The sequence below is a fragment of the Pieris napi genome, chromosome 6 (genome assembly GCF_905475465.1).
Source record: "Pieris napi chromosome 6, ilPieNapi1.2, whole genome shotgun sequence".
Taxonomy (NCBI): domain Eukaryota; kingdom Metazoa; phylum Arthropoda; class Insecta; order Lepidoptera; family Pieridae; genus Pieris; species Pieris napi.
Window position 1 is genome coordinate 4,634,305 of NC_062239.1, and position 19,471 is coordinate 4,653,775.

A 19,471-nucleotide genomic window follows, 5' to 3' on the forward strand; every position below is an offset into this window, starting at 1 on the left:
ATAAAACAACCCAAATCTTTCAAGTATTAGTTCAAGATTACAGTTTTAATTGTTCTACGCAGATTTCCTACAGAGGATGGGTGTGAAATTGTATCTAGAACAATCACGTAGACGCGGCGCCGACGCGGCCTGACGGGCACCACGCCTCCTCGGTCATACTATATCCACGCGCGTAAATACTCTGATAACACTATATGTACATTATGGTAACGTTACGCATACGCAAAAAAATAACATATTTTTAAATACAAAGCTATCGTAACCTAACTAAGCATCTCTGAACCATGTTTTACCGGTTAGTTTTGGGTTCTGATTTTCATTCATACATAGTTTTAATAACAGTGTTCGGATATAATCCTTTATCTCTATCTCTAGAATTCTCTAATTGCCTTATTTTTCTAACAAAATGACGCATGTATCGCATGCAAGTTACATGTAATATTGAAAAGGCAAAGTAAACAAGTAGCGATCAGTACACAGTATAAAGCAGACAAATTGACTTCGAAACAGCTTCGTGGTTCAATTCAATAAATCGTATGACTACCACAAGACGCACCTTTTTATTGTCACTATGCGGATACAGTTACATACTAAACTGTACGGATTTATTAGGGCCTGTTTAGCATTGGCACAGACCGCGAGTGAAATACAAATTAGGTATAAATTGGGTTACATTTTTGGCTGACTTAAATAACCTGATCCAGACGGAGAAGACCGCTGGCTAAAATTCTTGACGACAATAGAGACATGTTCTATGTAATTGCGGAAAAACAAGCCCAGCAAACATTAACCAAATATGTACCCTACAATTAAAATACTCAAATTAATGTACTAGTGATATTGGAAGGTAATTTTTTTATGTGCCGTTTATGCTTCGAAACCCTTCTGATTGGAAGCAACGGAATAATTTATACCAAAACAATATTTTATCCATAGTCAATAGTCGAAATGGCAACAAGATTTTACATCGCCCCTTTGTAAAGAAAAACCAACGTTTCGTATTTTTTATATGAAAATCCTAACAAATTATTACATTTACAACGGTCTGTATGAAAACAAGTATACACACTATATTTGCTAAGCCAATGAACACGAATGTCACCGTTTACCCAATTTGCGGCAAGCTGTAAAAAATTTCACTTTCGTAAAACACGTTCCGATTTAGGCGATAGAAATAATCTTCTTAGATACCGAAGTAAATGGTAATTCAAGCTCGAAATCAAATCTTCCCAATCATACTACAGTACGCCGATGCAGGTCAAGTCAGTTATACAAATTAGACAAAAGAAATTGAGTGGTGCAATTAGTTATGTCTAGGAAATTAACCACAACCACGTAACTTAGTACTTAGAGTTCAGCTAAAAAGATTTGTTGTATAACGGGTATTACGCGGTCGGCCAGCTTGGCAAAACCATTGTGGAAGACCGGTTCCTTTTTATTACGCGGTTCTCACTTGACAGAAATGGAGACGCTCCTGAAAACAATTCGATCGTAATTTAAAGACAGCCATTTAAGGCAAGTTGACTTTTCATTTTAAAGAAGGCTTCATTCACAAGTTTAACATAAATTTGTCTGTATTTTGACCTATATTAATCAACTTACACATATATATATATTATAATTTCACTTTCTATATTTATATTGTTTTAAGTATATAATATATAGTGTTGATATAGTAATGTTTTAAGCTAAATATTATTGAAATCCTACCGCGTAGGCCATCATAGTATAATTTTAGTTGAGTTTTATGCTGTGATTTGAAGATGTTATTTTTTTAAATTAGGTTACGAACTAACATTTTGGGCAGATGAGACAGATTTCCCTAGTTTTTAATGGCCAGCCTTAATTGCTCCTGTAATTACCGGAAACGTGTCAATTAGACACCGTTACATTTGTCAACGTGTGCGTTACGACCTAAAATGTGTTTTTAGGTTAAGGGTAAATAAGAGTTGCATGACAATAGATGTAGACCAATGAATCGATATCTGGCGAAATCAATTTTCGTAAATAAAGTTCAGAATATAGGCGTAAGAGAGCGGTTACTTTTACCAAAGTTACGTAATGTTCCCTGCCAAGTGTAATTTAGTATCGGCGCAAGTTGAGCTTTCGTAATATGCCTAAGTAGAGCCTAGTACTGCTTTGTCTCAATATAGTTGCAAATATGATAACAAACTTAGCTAACTAAATATCACAAGACACATAGCGAGGTTGGCACTTTAAAGGTTATCTGAGAAATCGTGAAACTTTAAATAAAATTCAAATAAGAGAAAGGCTTTTTTAATTAATAAAATAGATTGACTAAGGTGTAATATAAATTATAAGAAATAATAATCCTAGTTATATAGCATTCATACTAGATAATTTATTACTGAATCATTACTTACTACCAAAGTATTAATTAGAAAGTTGAAATTATTATTATGATGTAAATAAATGACAAAAAATTAATAATCAATTTGTGAGGTACCTACTTTTGAAAAACTAATTAATATAAAACGAATAAATGTAATCACATCTTGGCTGATGATTGTATCAGTTATAAATGCATTCATCTAAAACGTTACTTACTTGGAAATTAGTTGTCATATGTAGTTTTTTTAAAAGACAATTGTTACTCAGCCGCTTAATTACACTGACCAACCAAACAAACTGAGACGCCCATCAATTTATCCCTAAGGCCAGTAAACAGCCGTAAAAATCTTATTCATTTCCATTGCATCTATGGTGAACTTATTTAAATCTTAATAGCCATTAATTACAATTTAATTAAATTTTTATACAAACTATTTCAGTATCTCATGCGTTGGTGTACTATATGCATATCAATAAATGATAGAAAACCTGTACCTACATCTTTTGTTTTGCAATACATTGTAAAAGTATAGCAACGGACAAAGTGTCATTGCAACGGATTGTGCAAATATTATTGTTTTATCAATAATTGACAACAAACCGCTTATCAGGGCTTCGAATGTGTCAATTGGGTTACCGCACGTCAGCGATATCAAAAAAGCTTATCAAAAAACACCGCTGAAGTTCATTAGTAGTTTTTGTTACCTTTGATTTATATTTTTATACTATCCAATATGATTTTCATATTTTTAATGTCATTTGCGAATATTACAATGTCATGGCAAAAGAATGTCAAAAAATGTCAAAATCCTATTTCTTTGATAAATCGGTTAATAAGGGCTTTAGGCCGACAAAGGAAACAAATAGAATTACTTCCTGTAACTTATTGAAAGTAGTGATGAGTTCTTACGCACTTTCGCTTCTTTAAAGGAAGAACAACATCAAGACGGCGGAAAATCTCGTATCGCTTTCGAGTCGTTTGAACAGTATTACTGGCCCAAATGCGTAGTAGAAATTGCTTAGTATCAATAAATACTAGGGGCGCACTTTTAATCTTTGACTAATCTATATAAGTTATCAGTATTTCGAAGTATCACCTATCATTGCATTGTCTAAAAGGTAAACGGCCTTCTAAGTTCAACATTTTTATTATTATATTTACTCAATAATGAAAAACTTATAATAATATGCGACCTTTATCCGAATGAATCATGAAATGTTAGTTTGAGGTGTAATCCATAGGTTATTGGTTAGTAATATGAGCGCTACTGTGCGCGGTGCAAAGTGAAAGTAAATAGCGAGCACGTTCGAAGTCCCAATAAGACGAGTCGGTCGCCGCGGCTGTCCGCATACCTCAGCAATTACCACGAGGAAATCAAAACGGTTCCGCTGCTCCCAGCACCCTCGCGAACACGACTCGTAATATACTTCTCTATACGTAACTAATGGAGGTGGCCTTATTTACATCTACAATTGTTTCATATACTTTGATACACCATCTACAGATTCGCACTACTAAAAGTTATTTGGCCTTTGACACATTATTTTTCATTATAAACAAATGAATGCACAATACAACAACACAGGAATATTTGGGATACACTAAAATTTGAATACAATACTTTTATTAAATGCATTTGTTAAAATTTTAAAACAAGCACTTTATTCTGGTAAAACCTTTTATTTAAATTCTTGGTAGTCTAGATAGTCTCGGGATACACTCAAAACAAAAGACAAGACCTATACTAGAATCTATGCCTTAATATTTGCTCGCTAATTTCTAGCTATCTGACAGCAGGCATTCCATCTAAAATTCCATTATTTTAGAGTTATACCGAAACTGCAATAGAAAATATTTTACCTCTTATCACGTCCTGTATGTTAAAATGATGTTAACTTTTTTATTATTTACTAGTTGTTAAGTACATCTACTTAACTAGAATATCACAGTAGTTAATTAATTACATCGTAAAACTTTGCTTCATTAGTCAATTCCGTTTATTAAAGATCTAAAAACTGTATGTGATCCGTCGAAATATCTGTATTACCTAATTCACTTTATAGAAATCAATGTACAATGGGCTATGGTAAGTGATTAACTTAACGTCCTTGATAGTAACGTAAACACTTTTGTTTGATCACGTGCAACTTTATAATGGGATTTAAAACCACCTTTGTTCGATTTGGACTTCACTAACAAAGTCATTAAAAGCGGGGTTCACTTTACCTATGAAGGAACAATGTTTAAAGCTTTTATGAAAGTACCTTAAGCCTTATTTAAGTTTTGTGTAAGTTAATATTTCATAAACATGAAATTGTTTTTGCAATAGATTACATATTGAATACATTGTTTCAAGGACCAAGTGTAATTAGTGTAAAGTACTTTTTGTAGTTTTAATCCAAAATTATGCGGGTAGCAGTAAATTCAAATAAGTGTTCTTGCGCATAATAAAATGGAGCCAGTTTTCAAGGTTTGCAATAACGGGCCCGTAAAGTGATGGTGTAAATAAAGCGCAGGACATCGACCTGTATATCAAATTGTAACCAAGTTATTTAATAACGAACAAAATAACTGTGTGATTAAGATGACAGAAGAAATATCCTTTTTAATTTTTTTTTATAGGAAATTTTAAAAAACTATCTATGTTGTTTAAATTTAGTCTATTAATCTAATCTATTAATGTTCTCGAATCAAAATACAAACTTCTTAGCTAACAAATTGCAAACTTCTAAGAACAGTTCACACAAGCAAATCATTTACATTACAATTATGGTTTATAGATAGATTGCAAAGATTGCAATCGCACGACACGAAACTTTATAAAAATAAACGGGAAATGTCAATGCTACGCAGAATTACAAAATAGATGTGCTACTAAAGATTAATCAACGTCAATCATGGTAGTGTTGTATTGAATGATAAATTTTATGTTTGTGCCTGTATGAAGTAACCATGTGTACTTTAATACCCATTAAAATTAGTAGAGGAAATCGTTACTTTGTTCAAATCGTAAATCAGTCGCGAGCTTCATTACAGCTAAATCGACATATGGGTTTTTACGTCAGGTACCTTAACTGTGGACTAGGGGACAACGGCCGTATCACCTGAGAGGTGCAATCGTATGCTCGCTAAGCGACTGGAACTGTTGCTATTTTTACACCGTCCACTCGTATCTTATTTACTATTCTGGTCCCGCGACTCATTGAATCGTGGTTATTATGTGCAAGTTGGATACGAGCCAGCGACTCGGACCTAACACACCGATCGCGAGATATTCGAGGAATGATATTATCTCAAGTGGTTCGCGGAAAATGATCTTTTGTGAACTTTTTCACAACTTACAAAGTCAAGGATGTAGGGCGGATTGTTAAACTCGAGTACGATCGTATGATAATGTGAAAGAATAGCGTTTTGAATTGAAAGGTTTGTTGAGGGTCATTTACATATGTTGCGGACAAGTGGCGACGAGTAAGAGAGGTGATCACGTCAAACCGGCGGGCGAGAGACGGTGGCAACTAAACCGGTCGAAGGCGCCGCTTGTGCCCGCCGGACAGGGGATAGCGAGGATTATCGCCGTGTAAACAATATTGCATTAGTTACGTTTTTATATGATCACTTAATCAGCGTATTACATGCGGACTTAGCATTATTATGGCAGCAAGAACTACACACTTGATCCATCTAAATAGTTATTGAAGTGTCACAACCGGCGTGTCGATATAAAACGGACTAATAAAAAATACAAACTGAATTGGGACAGAATTAATGAAATCAACTTTTAGTTGGGATTAAATCATTTTCGAAATTTTAGATAAAAACAGAGACTTTATAGAGCAACCGCAACGCCAAGCAGCAAAACGAAATCGGTAAAGTGGGTCATCATATAATTTCGCAAGCGTATCGAGTGCCGCAAGCGTTAACTGGTACGAGCCTGAGGCAAGTCAAGGCTTGGCGGCGACGTCTGCGTCTCCTACCTCACCGTAAGGTGCTTTTAGGCCTATATAATAGGGAGACTGCATACCTAACTACCGAGTTAAATGGCTTGTAATAATTCTATCCTTATAAGTTGTAGATTAAATTTAGATATTAAATAGATACCAGATACTCCTGTACTACCATGCGATTGCGGAAAGCAATACAAATATGCATGCAATGTAGTGAAAACAATATTCAGTTATAATACCACAAGAGCTTCAAAATTATCGGGTATTTCCCGATAGGTTCGTTGCAAACAAATATAGTCGTCATGACGACTATAAAGTCGTCATGACGACTATATTTGTTTGCAGGGCACCTAGAGACGAAGAATTATGAAATTCTTCGTCTCATGGTGCAATTCTATTGGCCGATATTTGGGTCGGAAAAATAATCAGTTTAAATAATTAAATACTCTTGTCAAATACTACTTAATCAAATTGAAATATGTTCAAAGTACAATCATGACGTCTAAACGAGTCATGACAGTACTATATTATTTTCGAGCAACATACTTTCAATCCAATTATTAATAGTATTTCTCAATTTCTATTTCCTAATAGTACATGATTGTCATGACATTATGTAAAGGTGTACGTGCCTACTTATATCGGAAAAATTCTTAGTGAAAAGTATTATATTGCAATGTACCTACTATTTCAGTGATTATATTCTAAAGTTCGAGACTTGTTTCTTGAACGGTAAGTATGACGAAATGTATTTGATTATGACATACAGGCGTCATAGTATGGAGAATGTGTAAAACACGAATACTTTTTATATTGTATTCACAAAAATTAACCTTATATACCTACGTATTAACGATAAAGGTCACTTACCCCCTCATTTCCGGGCAGGAACTGTATTTTAGGTGTTGCAAATCGGTCCTGAAAGAAAAAACCAAAATAAATACACTAATAGAAAATAATCATAGCATTAACTATCACAACTAGTGGAAAACATACGCAAAATATCTTACCACAGAGTCATGTGCATTAGTGATTTTTATACTTAGATAAGGAAATTTTCTCCTATCTTTACTAATATGATAAAGAGATATATATTGCAAGTCTATAGTAAACTCTGGAACTACACAACTGATTTTGAATATTATTTCACCACTAGTAAGTTATATTGGTTCCTCAGTGATTAAGTAATTAACTATTTCTTTTTTCTTGGGGTTCACGTGAACCCTATGGTAATAGTAAGTAAGATTGGAATAATTAAATTAAAAGGTGTTAATTGATTTATATAGCTCTTTCACAAGTAAAGCTATGAAGACAGTCGTCCAGGCAACATCTAGAGTATGGTTAACATGATAAATTGGCTTAATGAAGTGGGAAAACCACTAATACTACTAATATACAAAGGAATCAATTACAAGAGCGCCACTATTAACACCAACTATGATGATACCAGCAAATATGCGACCTGCACTAACATAGGCCCGGTGCTGTCTTCTACATCTTAATGCATTCAGTGTTTGCGTGACGAGCATACCATATAAAGAAAGACCCAACAATAACTTCATTTTATTTTTTTATATATTACTTGAATATCTTTTTTATCTATGGTACCCACAGTATCTAAGGAATCACCGCATCTAAGTAAATTTTATGTGTCGTACGTAATTAATTGCTTATTAGTTCGGTATTTACCGTTTTGTCTTGAATTAAAATATGATAATTGTAATTTGTAATAATAATAATCTTTATTCATTTCTCACAAAAACTTAGTACATAAACAAGAGACAGATATATACTATTATAAATAAATAATTGTCTTACTTCTGTTTAGGGAAAATGCTAGTTTGTGTGAGACTGATGCCTGCTAAAGTTAAGAGTACCTGTGTTACAGGTCATCAGGCCCCCACCACTTCGGATCGACAGAAGGTCTTATAAAGTATAGAAAAATCTAGTGAGAATAAACAATCATTAATACATAGGCTGCATTATGTAATAGGAAAGGTATAGCGCTATCATAAACTACTACATTAATATATGAAAAAAATTGCAACATTAGAATCGTTGATTATTGCGACATTGAAATAAAATTGATAATAACTACTTAACATATTATCGTGATGTTCAGTTGTACTTTGTTAAAACATCATTCGGTTGTAGCTTGTAATTTACTGTATTAAAAACTGTAACTGTAAAATCTTTCCTCTTTAGTATAATTATTATACGAATTAGAAATTCGATCGTATACGAACAAAAAAGGTGTAGAGCCAACAAAGTCTGCAAGTAATTGCGCAACCGGCGACGGTCGAATGTGAGAATCATAACTAGGCTGGGCAACGACGATGATGTAAACTTAAAAATTGCTTTAGTTACTTACTTAACAAGCGAGCTCAATGTGAAATTTAGTTGCATCGCGCCCATGCAAGAGGGGATGACCCGGAACTAGCATTCATGGCCACGCTATCTACCTATTACTTGTCTTATAAAACACTACACTTGCCTTTAGGGTGTTTACAATAAAATATGAAAATAATACACATACATACAATATGTCCATACTAAATCGTGATCTTAAAACATTTTATAAGAAACCAGTCGAATGCCGAACCGGTCGTATTGGCAAGGTCGGTACACATACTTAATGATATTCAATTATTCAAAAATCTTAAATTGTCACAATACATTAATTGTTTTAGAAGCAAAGTGATAATTACTTCACTGTGATCACAAAAAAAAACAAAAAAAAAAGTAATTTTATTGCTAATAGAAAATATTGATAAAGGAAACGTGTAATATAATCATTTAGCTATCAAGCGTCATGTCATGTAAAAGTAAATTGCAAATTGTGTGAAATATTTTATAATGACACACCAATGTTTTCGATTAAATTTAGTTCCTAATTAAGTTACGTTATCTAAAAGTCATTATGTATTTTTAAAATAAACTAATTTTAGCCTTGGTTGGAATTGCTACGTGGTACGGTGAAGCAATAAAATAAGACAAATTGACCTTAGCGAAATACAAGTGACCTTTTGGAAAAGTATTTTACAACAGATAAGATATGTATACGATTTATTTTGAAGCCTTATGGTAGTACCAGTAAATCTATAATGTTCTAAAACTAAATTGTTTGTTTTTGAGTCATAAAGGTAAAGATGTAATATGTGCATACGTGAAAACCCACACGATAGCTATTTTCAGGGATTTCCAAGTCATTTAAATCGTACAACGAAATTCATTTGTCCAATAAGTGAATATTTAACCAGGTATCCCACTCTCGACTTCACAAATGTTTTTAAACCAGAGAAAGTGAACGACGATCAGTATTACGCCACGAAAAATGCCAACCTTCAAACGATCCTGAGACCTAGATGACGTCAATTCTACAGAGAAAATCTTAAGTTTTATATTGTATTTTTATTATTATTACGCCCTTTGTTTCTTTCAAATAATGTATGATTGAAATATCATTACCCAAATATCAAAATGCTTGATTTACCTGCTGTTATTGAAGAAATCTTAAGTTGTCGTCCTCGCCTCTAGCATGTGTCGGTACATATTAAATTCTTCAATCAAGTCAATGTCAATTAATTTATAATCGTATTTCTTTATTATACACTTAGCGTTGACCGTGTTACAAATACCTATCGTATGTATTTACCCCAGATTTTTTCGAGGATCCTTAAGTTTTTCAATATAATTTTAAAAATCATTCATGTGATCGTCATCGTAATATAAAAATTCGAAAATTAATTACGTTATATATTGTAAGTTATGTCAAAAAAAATTGTGGGCTCGCACTAGTAGAAGTGAGCCTCTATCTTTAAACTACCGATAGCCTATACTTAAATAGTAAATAACTTTTTTAAATTTATTATCCATACAATGAATGCTAGGACATCGTGCTCAATACCGTGGCTTATACGTTAAACTATTAACATAAGGTCGGTGTCCCGTAACCTTCTTACTTCTAATTAGTAATCTATCTCTTTCTAAACTTACATTTTTAAAAAAAATGTCTACCCGAATGTTTTGTCTTTAGATTTCCACAACGTAACCATACAAGACACAGTAAAAGATAAACTGTTTGGGACTTCACAAACCCACCTATCATAAAAAATATAACAAGTAGTCACAAAACAAAATAAAATGTGAATCAATCATTTAAACGTATGAAAATAACGTATACATGAATATGAATAAATACAGTTTGCCTGTTAATTTATCACTCATTAACATCAACTTACTTATATCGTCAATAGCGATAACAATTACCGTTTAAAAAGATTCCACATCTGTTAAGGAGGGACAACCAGGTGGCAAGAATTAAGAGGGGAAGGAGGGTACACCGACCCCACTGAAGTTTTTATCCAACGGTTACTGTAACTTATTAAAATTTAATGTTTCGTTTATTATATTTTTATTTAACGCGTTAGAATAACATATAATTTATAGGTTTTTTTTAAATGGCACCACATTTATTTATAAGCCATTGTGTAGTCACTTTGTAATTAAGATCATATTTAAGTTCTAATTGCCTTACATTTTTTATTGATTTGTGACTTATGATAAAAAAATCATCTAAACGTTTCAAGAAATAGCATCTAAAACGTTTCAAACCATCTTGTAATCTGCCATTCATATAGGCTTAGTACATAAATAACTAAAAATACTGGACATAATTCAATATAACAATAGAGAATCACAATAACTTTCAATGGGCGCTATGGTCAGAAAAAAAGGCCAGGTGGCACGTTCACGACATCAACGAAAAAAACTAACGTCAATTCTTTGCAAAGGGACCATTGAAAAATGAATCTTACCGGTATATAAACTGCCTTCAAATTTGCCATGCAAGACCGCTAAGGTGCCCCTAATCTAAACGCAGTATGCCCTATCGTTTTGAAAACACGTGCATCGAAATCTGTCAGGTGGTGAACCAGCTTAGTAGACTTGTGCTACGACCAAATCGAATGTTCGCAACTTGACTATTTTGCGACAGCATCTGCTTCTTTCAGGTACATGCCAAAACGGGGATTTAACTTTGAACAATCTTACCACAATGTCATAAAATGCGGAAGTAGTTTAATTATTCTACAAATATTTCGAACTAAGGTTGAACGTTGTCGCTTTAATTATATATGGTAAGTATATAAGTGATTCGCAAATTAAAAAGCATTTGAGTGAAATGGCCTAGAACCATCGAGCGCCATGCCAGTTAACGATTTCCTGGGGGCCTCGTTAACGGCGTCCAACGATGTTGACATTAATCAAAATATTTGTGCCTCTAACATATTAATTTTATGATTAGCTAAGTTTACGACCTATTTTAAAATACAATAGAAGAATAATAATTAGCATTAAAATTATTGTGTAAGTTATAATTGAACACCAAGCCAATCTAGAAATTTCTACTGTTCATCCAGAATATACTAATACTTTTTCGTATTGCAACAGAAAGGAAAATAAATCTCCTCCCTGCTCTCCTCTCTGAGAGAGACAAAAGTAAAACCGTTTTACTCTTTTGTGTGCATATTTTATTATGTGATTTTATCTATATATTATTACATTATCAATGTTGTAGTGAAATAAATTGCTCAAAGAAAATCTATTCATCACAAATTACTTAAAATGTAAAACTACTACAGATCCTATTAAATGTTTCATAGTGAAGTAATATTTTAAATACTAAGCATTGTCTGTATTAGATGTTATATTATCTTGAGAAATGAATTCAAGTTTTATATATCAATTTAAATTAAGAGACAGCAATGAAAAGCTTTGTAACAATCCAGACATCTTCTTTGTTATTTTAACTAAAACATATATTTCATTTTATTGATTTAAGGATTAATTTCATAAGTGTTAAACCTATTGACAAACCAGTATTTGACCAACTAACCTATTGTGCCAATTTTGTTTCTTAACCAAATTGATTGTGAGTTTATTAAGAATCAATCATTACATGATCAGACTTTATCCTTAGTGGTTTCATTAAGCATTTATTAATAAGATTCTATAGTTTTGTTTAATACTAATCATCTTAGTCTTTTTATTAATAAGTTACTAGCTTTTACCACAAGTACTGATTAGCAGACCATTATATGGTCAACAAGTGGTTATAGTTGGCAACATAAAACCAACAAAAAGTGTAACACAAATTTCTTATCATGCCATAAGTATTATGAGATTGTTCAATTAAATTAAATTTTATTGTTTTAATAAAAAATACCATAAAAACAAATACTATAAATAATATATAGCTAAATTATGTTTAAATGTCTCCTACCTAAATTATTAAAATTGAAAAATATTAAATATTTAATGTAAAATGAAAACCTTATTTTGAAATTGGTAATCATTGACTAATCCAATTTCAACCACAGATTATTCAATTTTCAATTCTTGTTAAATACTAATATTTAAATGATTAATTAATGTTATATGTTTAATGCAAAAATACAAGTTAAAAAAATATGTATTATAATCGTTGTAACTATAATAACAGTGGTGCCACAGATATGTTAGCCTCAGTTGGGATCTATTCCTTTATGTTTGTTCGCCCTTCTGTGCTTGACATATGTCATTTATCAATTTTTGGGTCAGAGAAATCACTTGATTTCTTATGATGTTAATTTTCTACAAACAAGGAAGTTTAATTGTGCACATAGAAAGTAAATACCATTGGTGCACACACAACACACATTGGTGGATTTGATTCAAACAAAATTTTTTTTTGATAGAATGTTAATAAATATTTTGTAGTATTAAGGTAAAATGAAAATGAAGCTTAGCTTAACTTCGAAAATTAAAATTTGCACAACAAAGTCACATTCTGCTTGCTTACGACCCAAAATATGTCTTGGCCTCTAAAATAAGAGACTCTTCCAGCACAAAAAGACCTAAGCTGACATTTTGTTCTTTTAATTTGTAGTGATGATTTTTAGCTGAGTAAATTGATACTTATGTTTCTAGAACTATTTATGTAATACAGATATCCTATTAACAGGTATTAAAGAGTAATATAGAGACGCTTATTATAGCTTTCAAAACCTTAAGAAGGCTGTTTAACATCTATCAGTACTGAAAGTATAGAGTACCAAAATACTGTTATATATTTTAGTAAGATTTCTGTTTTCCAAGATGCTAATCAAATCTAATAATAAGCCTTTCAGGTTTTCACCACAACTTCCCTAATAAGTAGGTTATAAAACCTATTTTATAATCTAAATATAATTGTGATAATATTTTAATAAAGAATGAATGTCTTGAATTGGCTCTTTTAATTTTTGAGAGCCAGTGCTCTTTAAAATAAGTTTGTGCTACAGTTATTATATAAGAATATTTTTTTTTCTAAATAAATACTTTTTCATAGAAATTATGCATTTAATGCACTTTTCAAAAGAAATTATTAATATGACACTTATAAATAATACATAAGTATACAAAACTGGCTTTTCTTAATACAGAAGTTCAGTCCATAAATTAAAATTTGTAAATTTTATGTAATATATATATACACTTTTCTATTTACATTTATTTTAAAATTCAATTAAACTGAACATTATAATTACATAATCTAACTATATTTAATGACTTTGCGTTTTGGGCCCCAGATTAGGTTTTTCTTTAAGACTTTATGTGATTAATATCATTATTGGATTTTTGAGTACTAAATTAGTTTATTAAGGTGTTAGATCAGGCAAACTGAGAGCCCAAATTAATTTGTAAAATAAATAAATTAGTGCACTTAACGTACTGACTGTTATATATCAACGTTTTATTTATTTGAAATTTTAACTGTAATATTTTTGTCGTGAAGAAATTATCAGCCAATTGTTTTTATCACGACACGACGATACCTAGTTACTTTCTAACATTGTAATGATGCAAATTTATGACATCTACCATCTACACCACTCTATATGTTTTGAATTTATCCGACAATAAGTTACAAGCCTCTAAATATAGACACGAAATGTAAATGTGAGAAAATAACAGAGCAAATTTCTTCATGTTGACGTGGCGTGACATTGTAGAGAAGATAGCTATTGCAAGACTACACTATAAAATCTATTATCTTGTCGTAAATATGAATACTTGTAAAATACCTCATTTGCAAAAACATTACAATTTGCAGTTTCATTTTGATTACTTGAAATATAAGTATGGCGCCTGACATTGCTGGCCTGTTTTGGTGTTAACAATATGGCGTAGGTACTTACCCTATTATTTCTAATGAAGTCTTCTATAGCTTTTAATGCTGAATCCGTTAATTTCACAAACACTAGTTCCTTGTTTTCTTTATAACTAGACTCTGATGATAACGCATACTGAACACCTGCTGGCAAGGCCGCCATTTCTTATTCACTATTCGCACTTTTGACCAGCTGACTCCTTTGCTAGTCGTCACGATTCATATCATTCACACATTTCTTAACGTAATCACAGATTCACAACCTATTTAAAATTATAATTACAATAACAAAAGGGTTTTAGATGATCAAATAATATTTTTTTTTAACCCCATCGACTCGGCCTTTGTTGGCAGCGCTCTCAGTCTGCAAGGCCGCACTGACTGTCATGCGCAATGGCGCTTTTGACAGGAAATTCAAGCATTCACTGCAACAATGGCGCTCGGATTCAAATTTTTTAAATTTTGTTTATGGATAGTTTATTTTATCCATATTAAATATAATACTTAATAATATAATAACATTTTTAAGTTAATTGCAGGGCAATTGTAATGGTTTTAATATTTCCAATACAAAACAGCACTAAAGTTTTCTTAACATTGTAAGTCTCTTAATATATTGTATTATGAAATTAAAAGATGAATGTGATTTGACGAAAAACATCTTTTGTTTTCATTTCATACAATAATTTATAAGTAAGCAAAAAAAAAAAATTTTTTTTTAAATAAGGCAAGGCAGGAAATAATTTATTTAGCAATTGTTTACCAAAAATAGTTTATTGTTTATATACAAAAAAAAATTTAAAAGCTCGAAAAGCGTTTTTAAAGTGGAAGGATTTTTAAACATTATTTTAATCTATAAGTCTAGATTACAAAAATAATCAACCCCTTTACAATATATTAAAGTGGGTTTGGATATCGTTATTCAAATGTTCCAGTCTGATGCGAATTCTTCAATTACATAACAATAAATAATATATATATAATAATCTAACATATTTACATCTTTAACAGCAAAACCAAAAATGGTTTAACAATTCATTAAAAATGATGAATGAATAGGTAGTTGAATATCATGGTTTAAATTGTTTGCCTGTCGCTATTAAAAATAATAGTGTAATATTCTGTGGTAAAAACTAAATCGCTTTAACAGATAATAATTTCCATTTTTATCCGTACAGTTTTTTATCATAGCTTTATTCAATCTCTATGATTTCTTGTGTGAATAGAATTCAGTACCATAGCATTATAATATCTATGGAAAAAAACAAATCTTGTATCTGTCACCGTGGAATTTTCTTAAGTGCCCTGTAAACGATCAAATTGTTTGTCAAATTTTACGTGTTTGTCAAATTATTTGATAGTGTACTGCTGTGTTTGACGCGTTTGTCAAACATTCTACGTGTTTGTCGTGTTTGATGAAAATCTGGATTGATGTCGAGTTTGAAACAAGATCTCACTCGTTATATTGACATCAAGGAGGACGCTACGCTCAGTGACAATATGAGTGTCAATATTACTAACAAAGAATTTATGTTGCATTTCATATCTGTTTATCCTGATTTTTTGTAAACCTATTTCTTTTTAGTAAACCTATGTTATTTTGTATATCTTTTAGCAAGAAATAAAAGGCTTTTTATTTTATTTATTACATAAAACCGTATGGAGTATAGTCAGTAAATCTTCAAAAGTTTTATGGTCCATGCGCAGGAAGTTTGCGTAGTCTTCAGGTTCTGTACGCAATATTTCCCGTAGCAAATTCTCGTGGGTATATTTATCTCTTAATTTCAACCATTCTCGACTCCATCGTCTTTTTTTTTTTGTCTTGATACACAGTGCTAGAGTCAATGCCAAAAATGCGTCATCTGAATCGCTCGGCACGGCGACGTCACGTCACGAAAGGAGAATCTACTAGAAATTTAACAAATTTGATAGATATTTGGTTTGATCGTCTAAGCTATTGTTTGATGAAAACGTGAAGTTTGACAAACAAGTTTGTCAAGCAAATTTGATCGTTTACAGGGCACTTTAAACCGTTATACATTAAAGGTGCATCATATATTTCATCACGGTTACAGCCCTTACTAATAAAATACACTTTTTGTGTACATGATGTATTGAAAACGAAGTTAACTGTGATTAACTACTTTCACATTTAACTTGTCCAAAAAATGATGTATGACGTTTAGTTTATCACAAGTTATGGTATCTTTCAATATGAAATATCCCATATAAATAATATCCTATATTTGCAACATGTTTATATATTTGCTGCCCTACATCTATTTGTTGGTAATTGCTGTTATCTAGGTCTTTCAATTTTTGATAAACGGACTTACCAACAGACAAACAATTTACATTTCGAGATTAAGGCGGGCAGGCAAACTCTCCAGTTTTATCATATAGGTATAATAAAAATGGCTTGCTTCTTATAACGCTGAAGTTGTTTAGCGTTGTATTAGTAATTTGGTTTATTTGTTTGAGCGAGCTTTGTCAGACGGTCTAATTGAAAAATTACTATATTGTTCAATAGTTAATTTATAGAAGAAGGCTATAAAATAAAACATGACGCTACAACTGATTTCAAATGACTAAAACCAGTGACGTTGTTATAGGCTACGTGCATTTTTATAAAAATTAATGTGTGTATTTAGTGTTTTTAAAGCTGTCTATATATTATTATGTCTACTGCATAAAGTATAATTGCAATTGTCAGAATGCTATAACCAAAAACATTACACTGTATCTGTACCGTCAATGTCAAATTTTAAAACTTCAAATCGCATGCCGTAGCTCTAAAGTCAAAGTGTCGTACTTAGCAATCACCACGAATACGAAATTATAAAATTATGATGAAATCAAAATCGGAGAGTTCCTAACATACTCATAGATAGTAGTTTTTATTTGATTAAAATAAATAAATCGGATTCAACCCTCTTGTTGTAGTTGTTATAAAAGGTAATACGTAAAATTATAACTTCACTTTTACACCTTCACCTTTTCTTTAAACATGGTTTAACCTCTACTTTATTAATTTCCAGTTTTACCGTAGAAATGGCTGATTGGGAAAATAAGAAACATTTAATTACCCGAAACCTGCAAGAGGTGTTGGGTGATGAAAAACTTACTGAAATTTTAAAAGAGCGAGACTTAAAAATTTACTGGGGTACAGCCACTACAGGCAGACCTCATGTGGCTTACTTTGTACCCATGTCAAAAATAGCTGACTTTCTCAAAGCAGGCTGTGAAGTCACAATATTGTTTGCCGACTTACATGCATACTTAGACAACATGAAAGCTCCATGGGAACTTCTTGTTCTACGTACCCAATACTATGAAGCTGCTATTAAAGCAATGTTAACATCTATAGGAGTTCCTTTAGAGAAACTTAAATTTGTCAGGGGGACTGAATATCAGCTCAGTAAAGAATATACATTAGATGTTTACCGTATGTCATCTGTGATTACTGAACATGATGCTAAAAAGGCTGGGGCAGAAGTTGTAAAGCAAGTAGACCATCCATTGCTTAGTGGACTTCTCTACCCTTGTCTACAAGCTTTAGATGAAGAATATTTAAAAGTAGATGCCCAATTCGGAGGTGTTGATCAAAGAAAAATTTTTACAATGTCAGAAAAGTACCTACCTCAGTTGGGGTATGCAAAACGTATTCATTTTATGAATCCCATGGTACCAGGATTAACTGGTGCTAAAATGTCTTCTTCTGAAGAAGATAGTAAAATAGATTTATTAGATAATCCAGCAAATGTTAAGAAGAAGCTTAAAAAAGCTTTCTGTGAACCAGGTAATGTAGCTGAAAACGGACTACTTTCCTTCACTAAACATGTATTGTTTTCTTTAATGAAGGAAGGAGAAAGTTTTAAGATTTGCAGATCACCAGATCATGGTGGCAATGTAGAATACACAAAATTTGAAGATCTTGAATTAGCTTTTGCCAACCAAGACATTCATCCTGGTGATTTAAAAGCATCTGTTGAATTAGCTATGAATAGTCTTTTAGCACCTATTCAAGAGATATTTAAAGATCCCAAGTTGCAAGAACTGGCTAAAAAAGCTTACCCACCCCCAGTAAAAGTCAAGGGAAATGTTGCAAGTACTGACGAGGTTACACCTAGCAGATTAGATATTAGAGTTGGCAGGATTGTTGAAGTTTCAAGACATCCAGATGCAGATGCTCTTTATGTGGAGAAAATTGATCTAAATGAGGGAGAACCAAGAACAGTTGTGTCAGGATTAGTAAATTTTGTACCAATTGAGGAGATGCAAAACCGTGACGTTGTAGTTTTGTGCAACTTGAAACCTGCTAAAATGCGTGGTGTGGAATCTAAAGGAATGGTCTTGTGTGCATCTATTGATGATCCTAAACAAGTCGAGCCATTATTACCACCTCAAGGCAGTAAGCCTGGAGACCGTGTTGTTGTTGAAGGCTATGAAAATGGTCAACCTGATGAAGTGCTTAATCCCAAGAAAAAGATTTGGGAGAAATTACAACCAGATTTAAAAACAAATGACAGCCTTTTCGCTGTATGGCAAGGAAATAAGCTTATTAGTAAATTGAATGGAAATACAGTTACTACTAAATCCATGAAAAATGCCCCTATCAAATAATTTTGTTTAATAAGGAAACAGTGTATTTTGTTATGCATTTATTTTGAATTTATTATTTTTTCTTCAAGCATATTCTATTTATTTTTATGTCTGTTTCAATAATAAATTATAAAAAATTTGTTTGTTTAATATGATTGTTATCTGTTAGATTTTGCACAATTTAACGACTTTTGCGTTAAAGTAAGTAAAGCCTCTAACTTGCATTAAAAATTTATAAAAAGCCTTTGCTGACAATTTATGACGTCACAGACAGACGGACTATGTAAGCAGTTCTTCTCTACAACTATATTCATGTAGAATATGTAAAGGATGATATGAAATAAAAGCCAAATTAAATACTATATACTAAGCAGAAAAAAT

General features: G+C 31.9%; 2 protein-coding genes across 3 annotated transcripts in view; one reads left to right on the forward strand and one right to left on the reverse strand.

The window, feature by feature from the left end:
• Nucleotides 1-14,884, reverse strand: part of LOC125050321 (RNA polymerase II elongation factor ELL) — a 35,661-nt gene extending 20,777 nt beyond the window's left edge. The window contains exons 1-2 of one of the 2 annotated variants that reach the window (XM_047650072.1): nt 14,517-14,884; nt 7,168-7,215 (exon numbers count right to left, since the gene is read on the reverse strand). In XM_047650072.1, coding sequence (XP_047506028.1) covers nt 7,168-7,215; nt 14,517-14,651 — 183 coding nt within the window. In that variant the 5' untranslated portion in view covers nt 14,652-14,884. The remainder of the gene's footprint in view (nt 1-7,167; nt 7,216-14,516) is intronic. The other variant, XM_047650073.1, reaches the window with a different exon arrangement.
• Nucleotides 14,885-17,267: 2,383 nt separating this feature from the next.
• LOC125050290 (tyrosine--tRNA ligase, cytoplasmic) lies at nt 17,268-19,175 on the forward strand. The gene is made up of 2 exons (XM_047650030.1): nt 17,268-17,443; nt 17,527-19,175. Exon 2 carries the CDS (start codon nt 17,540-17,542, stop codon nt 19,109-19,111), a length of 1,572 nt encoding a protein of 523 aa, XP_047505986.1. The 5' UTR covers nt 17,268-17,443; nt 17,527-17,539; the 3' UTR covers nt 19,112-19,175.
• Nucleotides 19,176-19,471: the final 296 nt, after the last annotated feature.